Genomic DNA, 11171 nt, shown 5'->3' on the forward strand with positions numbered 1-11171 from the left:
GGAGTTGCTTCTTTTATTGTCTGTTTGTGTGGATGGGTGGAAATTAGGGAAGAGCTTATAAATGGATTTCTGATTCAATTTTGCAAGCCAAGGATGGGTCCAAATTTAGGATGAGTGTCAAAAAATTATCAACCTAAGTTTATGTCTAGGCCAATTTAGTAATTCACTGCAACATCACATCTCATAGCTCACAAGCAGCTAAGGATCCGTTCTCAAAGGCTTCTCTCTGCATCTGCTCATTCCAAAAGAGTGTGTCCTTCTCCCTTTTCCTTTTTAGCCTTCTATTTGCCCTCCCCTAAGAGCAGGCACACCCATCCTTACCATACTCATGTGTTTACTTCCCTGGTGTCACAGATATTGTGAGGGTCCGTGTTTCTGTGTAGTGTGCTCCTGTTTATTTTTACATCTTCCCAGCAGATGCCCATGTCTCTCCCTTTAGAAGGCTGTCTATGAGGAGGAAGCTGAGAGAATGAAGAGCAGAACATCCATGGCAAATTGGGAACTTCTGCCATTCTGTAGAGACTAAATCTGATCATCTCCCATTTTGCATGGCTTTTGTTGAGTTCTGCCAAGTTTATCAATCATTTGCAAATACATTCAACTTGGAAACAGTATTTTTTCATATCTAGACTCCTTAAAAGCTATTTCTTGAGCATTCCCTAATTCCACCAGTGGGCCAAGGGTAGGGAGGAAGGACTCCTGGAGTAACACTACAAAGTGAGGTCTTTGTCACAAAGGAGGAAAACAGAAAAGACCACCCTGGCTTGGTAAAGGCCCTTGTTTTAGATGGATGTAGTTGGTAGATTGGCTGTTTGTTGATTTCTTGTTTGTTTTCTGGGGAGTAAGGGTAATAGGGAGGGGCAGATAACTGAGGGCTTAGGGAAAGAACAGTATTTCTCGGCTGTTTGGCATAATTGCACTCAGCATTCTAGACCAAAATTTAACAAATGTATCAAAACTTAAGATGAAAGAAATGACACTTTTTTTTTTTATTAACAGAAAGAAAGACTGCGTCAGAAGGAAGCCAGTGTGAACACCAACTAAGATGAAGACACACGGAAATGACGGCTCTGGCCATGGAGGACCTTGCACACATGCTGTGTGTGACCCCAGGGCTGCAGGACATTCTTGAGAGATTTGTTAACTAAATGTTTTTTTGCTCATCTCTTTCTGAGGTCATCTGCAGAGTGCCCCATGCCTTCTGTAAGAAGTCCCTTATTAAGCCACAGGAACAATGGGAAACTATTTAAGGGAACACTGTAGAAATATTTGATTATTATTTCTTGTTGAAGCCCAAAGTCCACTCTAAGACCAGAAGAAATACCAAAATTTTCTGAAGTTTTTTTAAAAGCTGAGATTTCCAGCTTTATAACCAAAGCTTGATTTACGTCACATTGTCACAGAAGAGAGAAACGATCATTTAGGACAGTTGCCTTGGGAGAGTTCAAGTCTTTGTCTTTACACACTGCTGTTTTGATTATTCATCTTAGTTTTGATCCTATTGCAGCAAAATCCTGCAGCATCTTACTCTCCAATAATGTTGCAACTTACCAAAACTATTTTTGAAGGAGTCTAAGAATATGTATTTTCCAGACTAGAAAAATGATTTTGTTGTTATTTATGTAATGGAAAGGTGAAAAAGCAATCATACCTGGGTGGAGAAAGGGAGATAAACAGCCATAAACTTCATCCTGGAGAACAAGTTATCATGCAAGGAGTAGACATCTGTTATTAAGTGAGGCCCATTCTTGTTTCTGTATCAGTCCTTCGTGGTTTTGTGGGCCAGCAGAGATTCTGCACCCTAACTCCCAAGAGAAACTATAATACCTGAGCAAGCACAGCCTTGGGGTCAGAGAACCTGCTTGGACAAGAGACCCAGTGGCCAGAGCACCTTTCACGTTTTGGACCGTTCGTGAATGGGCAATGTTGTGTTGATCTGCAACCGAGTTCGACGTCATGTGCTGTGACTGTGCAGCTGAACCTCCCCCACGATCCCCAGGAGGCAGTTTCCAGACAGGAGAGCAAATGCAACTCACAGCCCCACTCATGACCCTGACTGACAGGCGTGTCAAGTAGGATGAAGCAGGACTCTTTAATGTCAAAAAACTTAAGGGCAGAAAAAAAGTTTCTTACATCAAAATGAAAAGATTACATTAATATGAAACTCCAAGCTGATTATTATTCATAAGCAGCTTTTTCTGACCCTGGCTCTCGAGTCACATGGGGAAACCACCTTGGACCTCTCTGACGATGTTGTCCTTAAGCCACCTCTCTGAATTTATCTTGTGAAGAGTGAAGAAAGAGGACTGGAGATGAATTGAGAATATGATCAAAGACTCATTTTTAGGCCTTGAAGGAGAGGCCTGAGCTTTTTCCTCCAATTGGTAGAGGGCTGTCCAGAGATGAGCAACAATCTTAAATTCCTTCCTGATCCAGCCACCACACGTGGCCTGCCCCTTGCTCCACCATCTTTCCAGAACCCTTGGACTTGCCAGGTGCCTGAGCATCATCTTCCCAGGATATGCCTGCCAGCCAGCAGCCTCTCAGGAGTGCTCCTGCAATAGATCCAGTAACGAAAGCAGCACCATACCCTAATCTAATGTCAGCCTCCGGAATGAAGCCCAGTCAGGATCAAATCAAGTCATACAAGCCATATTCATACAGGTGCTAACCACCTTTTCTACTGGTTCAACTGAAAGGAATATGGTAACATGGTTGGATTTTTAAAATTCAAAATAAAGGAATGAGATAAACAAAATAGCAAAGCTGAGAAGGAACATGCATGACTAAAAAGGCTTGAAGTTGCTTGTGAGCAAGAAGCTTTTTATACTGCTTTCTTAGTTTCTCTTAATTTTCACTAAACTCTGAAGACACCCAAAAGAACTGATCAATTAAATACTAATTCCACTCATAGCCATCCTGTGCTCCTTCTAGTGTTATGCACAAGAAAAGTGCCCATTTTACCCATGCCATAGAAATCAGCTCTGAGTTCTGTGGTGCCCACAGAAGTCTAAATCCTGGTAGGCTGATGGTGAGAGCAGCAAGTGGTTTGCAGTGGAGTCACTGCAGTCCACTTCGGTCTCCAAATAGGATGCTCATGAGAAATCACTAAAGGTAAGCAAGACTGTCACTGTGGCCACGTAACTCTTCCAGGGCCAGTGCTGAAGAATAATGAGTGTAAACACTTAATTGGAGTTCATCCTAGTGAACAGACTAAAACTTGGCAGTAAAATGCCTATTTCTACAAAGCAAGATTTCCCTGCCTCAGTTAGGGAAACCTAGTGGTTTTGTCACACTAGTCAATGTATTAATGTTAGTGTTTTAAGACTAACATGGCAAAATCTTCATTATTCCCCCTAATTTGAACCCTGGGATGCCCCCTCCCAAGTCCACCAGTGTACCACATTGTTGACACAGCCTTCATTTTTAACTCAAGTTGATGCTCAGTAAAGGTCAACTATGGTTTGTTCAAGGAAGTTCATCCAAAATAATCTGGAGTCCTTGAAAATGATCCCTGTAAAATGCTGTTGAGCTTGTGTTCAGTGCAACAGGAGTGTCTGAACTTTCCCTGGAGAAGAGATGATCAGGATGCCATTTGGCAGCTTGAGCACGTCCAGCCAGCAGGCTTTAAGTGGCTGTTGTAGGCATAGCCCTCCCTAAACTACAAAGCAGAGTAGCCAGTATTGCTATGCTGTGTCTAACCAGACACTCACACCTAACTTACTAGTAACTCTGAGAACGCTTAACTTACAAACAACTTTGTCTCTTCCTAGACAAAATTCATTAAATCTAAGGACACAATGTGACAGTTTAGATTCTTGCGTGAGCAATTGACAATAAGTGTCGGAGCACACGATATCATAAGTTCCATAAATTACACAAAAGATATCATAAAATATACTATAGACATGTTAGGTAAAAAGCATCAGGCCCATCAAGTATCAAAAACCAGGTTATGGCTCTTACCTCAAGAAGCAGCAGCAGCTTATGGGGAAAAAGGAATAAGAAAAATTGTAGCCAAGCAGAAGTGGATGTATTTGATGGCAGTGGAGGCCCAGAGGTCACAGGTGATTGCCCTACTGCCCAACAGTTGCCTTTTGAATCCTTATGCTGATGATGGTGTCTTTCTACACACTCACTGCAACTACTCAGGAATTATGGAGAAAGATTTTCTGAAATCTGAGAAGTAGAATAAGGAAACCCAGTGGTGCTATTACGCTTTTAAATGTTCTAGCCAAAACAAATTGCCAGTATGGTTGAGGAATTGAGTATTAGAGGGCATGCCGGTCTCCCCTCCCCTTCTATCCAGGACAGAAGCTGCAAACCTTCTTAGCCTCCTTCAGGTACCTCCTGTTTTCATAAGTACCATAGAGAATGGTGTTTCCTAAATGAAAAGTTCATATACTGCTGGTAAAAAGAAAATGGAAAAACTGAAGGAAGGAATATAACATGTTTGTAGAAATAACACCTCTGGTAAGATAAGTCATTCTTTTTTTTTCTAAGGGCCACAGTGAGATGTAGCAGAAGAAATAAATATGTGTATTTGGGGCAAAGATTTGCCTGTTGGCCTGGGATTGCATATTCCCTCTACATGATGCTGTCTGCAACAGAGAAATTTTCATTTTAATTATATTCTTCCTTTCTTGAAAGTTATGTGTCCTCATTTCTATTTCTGCTTCTCCCTTGGCCAGTTCATCGACGCAGATCATTGCATACAACAGCACAGCAAACCGCACCAAGTCAGTGTGTGAAGGGGAATTAGCAGTGCACACCTGCAGGCTTTTTCCCAGGAACCAGGTTGTAACATTGACAGGGGAAGCTCTTCATTCCCTGACATACTAAATTGGTCAGTTTTGTAGTACTCACCTCCGCCCACAAAAACAACAAAGATATAATGAATTTGAAGCTTTGTATGGCAAAGAGAAGGAAGAAGTCCAAAAATATATAGCCTTCCCTCCTCCCCCTCCCATATATCTAATCTAAATATCAAATATCTGATTTTATAAAGTAGTTTAAATTGCCTTTTAAAATTGCTGTCAAGAAGCATCAAGTATATTTGAGCTTTTTTTTTTTTATCCTGTCCGTTCTAATCAGAGAAAGAAATGGTCAAAAAGTGGAGAGGAAAGAAAAAGCGTCTTCTTTTTAAAATATTTTTTATAGTAGTTATTTTACCTTTAGGGACCCTACAACTGAAGAGGGTGGAGAGAATAAAGAAATGGACTTTCATTCATATCTGCTTTGTCTTCATAAAGAAACCTGCAACACAGATGAAACAGTCTATGTGGCCAAGCTGATAGGATTTGAAAAGTGGGTAATTTTTAGCCTTTCCAGAATGCAAATAACTTGCTTGATATATTTCCATTTTCCAGCTATAGAAACAGTCCAGCTGCCTGGAAACTTATTAGTACAGAAGCGGCTTTACAAAAGCACCCTCAAATACTGGACTCAGCAGATCTTTCTTCTTTAAACTTACATAATGATATTCATATCTCCATTAGCAATTGAATCCAGGCATAACCAGGCTCAGTTACACAGCTGTATGTGACTGAGAAGCCCATTTTGTGTCACTTCTGCACACTCGTCAGCTGTTGACACCTTATTAGAGGCACTGCATTTTTGTTTCACAATTCTTCATCTCCCTTCCCAAGGAATGGGCAGTCTACCAAACTCTACCCGATCAATGCTTTGTTGGAAAGTGATAAATTTAAGAGAATTCTAACATGTCAAATTTGAAGCCAATTCAGTAGCCTTATTTATTCCAAGACTCTTTAACCAATACTGTGATATAAAGTTAGCATTTGGGAAACTTGTGTAGTAAACAACTGATTTGGAAACATGAAGATATTACAATGGAAGCCAGCTAACTGTCTCTTGAGCCACTATGTTCTACCAATGGAAAGATGAGGGAGGCAAATTAAGCCTCATTCAGTAGGCCTGCTGTCCGGTGAAACTTACTGAACTCATTTCCTCCTCTATCCCCAGCCCTTCTCCTAACTACTCTAGTGATAGCCAGGGGAATAGAAGACCTTCTCTCTCTTATCCTTCTCTTCTCTGATAGGGTAGTTTCCTTCAGTCAGTAGCTCACATGAACTCCAGACTTTATTTTCTGTTACATCTCTGAAGTACTTGATCTGGAGAAGATTGACTTTAATTCCATTTTTATATGAAAGTGGTAGATACAGCCATCAATTTATTTTTCTACATTCCCTCTAAGCTTATGTAATTTTCTGTTTTTAAATCTTCTCTTAAATATACTGAGAATCTTCTATTCTGTCTCCTTTTCTAGAGGCTGATCTAACTACACTTATTGGCTGTTTTTCCAAGCTTTGTGTGAAACTTGATAACACTGGGCCAGCAAAATGCAAAGTAGACTACAGTTTCAGGCAGAAAATCACATCCAAAGAATTTGGCGTGGATTAAACAACCTCTACCACACTATAGCTCTCACACGGGCTGAACATTTTCCTAAACTCTACCTGTGCAGACAGTGAGAGGTTCCCTGCCTTTGAAACTATGAGAATGTCTTAAATGAGTATTTCTCTCTATAGTATGAGCTGCCAATGCATTATCTTATAATTAGTATATCAAGAAGGAACTCAAATGTTGTCAGGCACACATTAGCAATGGTTTGTTAATGTCCCTGTCAAAGTTGTACCCACTTTCCTTCATTGTTCTCTTCAGGGGCTTTCTTCCACTTTCATCTCATGAAACAAATGAGTTTTTGATTCTTCAACTGGGTTAGCTTTCCAGGTCCATCTTTCCAAAATCAAAGGTTAGTCCTATAGACCACTGGGTATCCAGGGAAATTACTCTCTACCTCCTCATGGCATGGCCGATAAGTGTTCCAGGATTAACTCTCTGGCAACTCTTAGTATGGATTTTGAATTCCAGATTTCTTTGTGGGAGATGTATAAAAAGGAATTTATAACGTAACATATAGAAATTATACTGCTCTTCCCAGTAAGAGACTGAAAGGACATTTGAAATCTTTACATTTTAGATGTTTTTGTGAACTATAAATATCTTTTTCCTCTCTTCATGCTAACTTGTCTCTAGATAAAATCTCATTTCTTCATACATCGGACCACAAGGCATGAAGAGGGTAGCTCAGCCCCACTCAGATTTTTTTCTGCATAATCTTTGAAAGGCTTCCATTTCCATTGAAAACAAATCCACGAGTGAGAGGCAAAGTGTAGTAACAATTCTCCTGTTTGCTCATAATGACACAAGTAAGTTTTAGGGATCTACCTAAGGGATAGGTCCACTCCAAAACTATTAATTTTATAATTCTGTAATTTCCCAAGGCATAATATGACCCTACTGTCAGTTAGATGTCTAATCTTCAAAGACTGTAAGCTTTAAGAAAAAGGACTTCCCTTAAAGAACCAATCTCAAATACTCCTAAAAAGGCAGAAACTTTTAAAATTAGAAATTGAATAATTTTTAAGAATCTTTAGAGAAAATGTATCATTGATTTGTCATAGTCTTTTTCTTTCATCGAGTTTTAAGAGTTTTAATTTAGACTAGCATGCCAAGCAGGATGTCCTTGGACTTTTTTAGGGGATTATGCTTTGGCTTGGGAATAAGCACTGGCCTGCATGCCCAGAACTTAAGTGAAGGCAGTCAGCAGCCTAGTATGAATCGGACCTAGCAGAAATGTAAATTACTTCAAAGTGCTTTCGAGTTTAGTTTTCTTAGCGACACCCTGGACCCTGGATGCTGCTGTCTAAAGTGCATTTGATCCATGCAGTTACATGTCTTCATGTAACTGGGGCCTTGTGAGGTTGCATGCAACGGGATGAGCGAGAAAAAAAGGATGCATGGAGGAGAAAAATTTGAACGAGCCTAATGCAATGTTTTGCTGATAGATTACATTGTTAGGGAGCTGGTGATTTTTGGGCATGGTTGTATCATGGGCAGCTTTTCAATGGAAATTGAAAGCATCTCTGTTAGGCAAATGTGAGTGCCCATGATCTTGTATTTATCAGTGCCAGACAGTGTACTGGAAAAGCAGGTACCCCCGTGAAACTGGTCTGTGCTTGGTTTAACAGCTCCAGCAGTTTCAAATCCATGGGGCTCCTTGTCCATCGAACCTGTTTACTGCATGCCTGTTCAAAAGTCATTTTGATGTTTAGCTTCGTTTTGCTTTTCTCCTTTCAATATTTCTGTTTCAGCCTCCTTTTCCTTCATATTCCCTGGCTATTTTTTTCTTACATTTCTCCCAGACCCAGATTTTTTCACCTCTCTGCATCACAGACAACCGAGTATCTCCCTCGGCCCCTCCTCCATCCCCTCATACCCTGTGCTCCGTTCTCAGCCGTTTGGACAGGGAGCCCCGCTGTCACCAAGGAGCCCATGTGAGACACACTGCTGTGACTGCCTCTTGTTAATGTCAGCATCACCTCATCACTTAGGCAAAAAGGAAAATCCATAAAAGAGATGGAAAATACGTCTCTTTTTCATTTTATTCTACTTCATTTTAAGAAGGTTGGCTGGGGTGGGGGACATGTTATTCTAGGCCTTCTCAATTTCTCATAGATTTACCTTAAACTAAGGCCATTCTTTTGATAAATTTGTACATCAGACCGGGTCACCAGCTATGATGCAGAAGGCTAAATTTTTTAATCTCAAGTAACTTTTCGTGCTGCTGGACAAATTGGCTTAATTCTGTGCAGGCAAACACTTTGAATCATAAGGCTTTTTATTGCCACTCCAGTCTTACTACTACTCATGATTCAAGCATTTACCCCTGTTCTGAATCAGGACGTTGACACTTTGTGGTTATTTTCAGATGAACAGTAACTGCTACACTCTTGAAAGCACTTACAGTGTAAGCATGTCCTAAATTGTCAGCCATTTAACCTGGTAAAACATAGGCTTTTCTGTTTAATTATTAGACCAGTCTGTACATGATATAATCTGAAAGGGTTTTAGGCAGTAACAAAGACAGTTGGGAAAGGAGAAGGCACTTCAAAGACGCGAAACCTTACGTTACATGCTCTTCGATACTTTTAAGCATAATCTCATTGGATTCAGGTATTTTTCTCTTTGCTTAAAAATATGTATTTCTAATTTGTTTGCATAATTTTGTCAAAACTGAGAAATGCTCATGAGTTGAGTTTATAAATGTCATTTGCAACCAAATGAAGTATTTATTTTTAAAAAGAAAGGGTGAAGGAACTGATTTGTACATAATAAAAATATGTGTATTATATATATTTATTTTTTTTCCTCCTTGACAGTACTTGGTCACCATATCAAGTGTATTTTTGTACATAATATATATTGATTAGAAAAGTGTCAATTGTCTATTCAAGAAAATTCTATCTCTGTGATAGGTTATATTTATCCTAATCTGTTGATATCTCTATTCACTTAAGAGATAGAATTATATTTTTTGGCATTTGCAGAGAATTGCATTCATGGCTTTCAGTTGTAAATATGCTAAGGGTATTTTAATAAATCTTGGTTTCATGTCCATCTGGTGTTCAATGCAGATTTGTTTTCAGGAGGCGTGTAAAGCAATATCCCAACAGTACTGTAATGTGGAGAATACCAGTCATTTCTAACATGCATTTCCACTCAGGTACACTATTACTACTCAGCACAAGAGCTGGGTCTGAGTAACTATCATTTTTATCTTCCTTTTTCTCCCATTTGTACCCTATCAACTGTGGGCAACTTGACCAGGCATTCAAGGCTAACAGCAAACACACACAACCAGCCAGGCATTGTGTCAACAAGGCTTACCCAAAAGCAACACTCCCTGAATATAAGTTGCCCAAGGAATGGGTCACAAGGATTGGTGACTTCAGGCTATGGATTGAAAATAATAAACTACAGAAACAGAATAGAAACATAATTGTTTGTATTCTTACTAAGCATACGGTACATATTCTTTTCAAGGAATAATATGAAGCATGCAGGTATTTTATAAACATAAAACCAAAACACTTTAAGCAAAACACTCTTCTATTTAAATACAAATGTGATTGTGTTATTTCTTTGGTGTTCCTAAATGCCATACACTCTGGAGTTCTAGATATTTGCTGAAATGTATCCCATTACGTATAGCAATGTTTAATGAACAGACGTAGTTATTATCTAGGAAGACATTTCATCACTACAAAATCTTCTAACTCATAGTCATTGAGCTGCAAAAATCTTTGGACTTTGAAGAAAATCTCTATCTCAGTAAAACTGCTGAAGTTTATGGGTATTGCTAAAAATCACATGCAGTGTTGGTAAACACTTCAAGACTAGAACCCAGATTTCTTGACACTAATGCCAAAGCCCTTCCAACTGATGGATTCATTCATTAAATTAGACTGCTCTCTCCTACAAAATACCCCACCATGGAGAAATATTCTGGAACTATTTTTTGAAAAGAAAGATCCAAAGGCTGCTAACATTTTTAAAAAACATTATTAGGGTTTTGTTCTGAATTACAGCACCTATATAAGGGTAGAGGCCTGGGTATCGTAAGGACCTAGGAATAAATACCAGCACACCATAGGAAGCATCTCATCTCTGGTCTAACCAAGATTTATTCTCCCTTGCTTAGTTAATGAGTACACATTTTTACCTAGTCTTTAATTAAATAGTCTATGAAACTGATGGTCCAACATCTGGCTTAGTATGTTTTGTGTTCCTGTAACAGAATACTTGACAATGGGCAATTTATAAACAAATGTATTGTCTAGCAGTTCTGGAGACTGAGAAGTCCAATATCATGGCACCAGCATCTTGTAAGGACTTTCTTGCTACATCATCACATGACAGAAGGCAGAAGGCCACGGAGGCAAGGGGACCCTAGCTTTGTTCACAACAGAATTAATCCCACTCATGAAGGTGGAGCCCTCATTGCCTCATCACCTGTTAAAGATCCCATGTCTTAATACTGTTACAATGGCAATTAAACTTTAACACGAGTTTTAGAGGAGACATTCAAACCATAGCACAGGTTATAAATCCCTGAGGCTAAATATTCTCTAGATCAGCTGCCCACTTTCACTTTGCTGTGATTGTCACTATGGAAATAAACTTTAAAGTTCTCCACTGACCCTTCATGCACGGTAGATGCTGCTGAGTCGAAATCTTCTGAAGGTAATGTTTGCTTCACGTCCATCATTGTGTGATGATAAATGGTAAGAGAAAATAACCATATTAGT

At 39.4% G+C, this 11171-nt stretch overlaps 1 protein-coding gene across 2 annotated transcripts in view; it reads left to right on the plus strand.

Annotated features, from left to right (window-relative positions):
• FMN1 (formin 1) overlaps window positions 1–9478 on the plus strand; it is a 420788-nt gene extending 411310 nt beyond the window's left edge. For both annotated transcript variants that reach the window (XM_012465403.2, XM_012465416.3), the window contains one exon: window positions 1000–9478. In XM_012465403.2, coding sequence (XP_012320826.2) covers window positions 1000–1044 — 45 coding nt within the window. In that variant the 3' untranslated portion in view covers window positions 1045–9478. The remainder of the gene's footprint in view (window positions 1–999) is intronic.
• Window positions 9479–11171: the final 1693 nt, after the last annotated feature.

This window comes from Aotus nancymaae, unplaced genomic scaffold (genome assembly GCF_030222135.1).
Source record: "Aotus nancymaae isolate 86718 unplaced genomic scaffold, 86718_ANA_hifiasm-v0.15.2.pri h1tg000011l, whole genome shotgun sequence".
In the NCBI taxonomy this organism is placed as follows: domain Eukaryota; kingdom Metazoa; phylum Chordata; class Mammalia; order Primates; family Aotidae; genus Aotus; species Aotus nancymaae.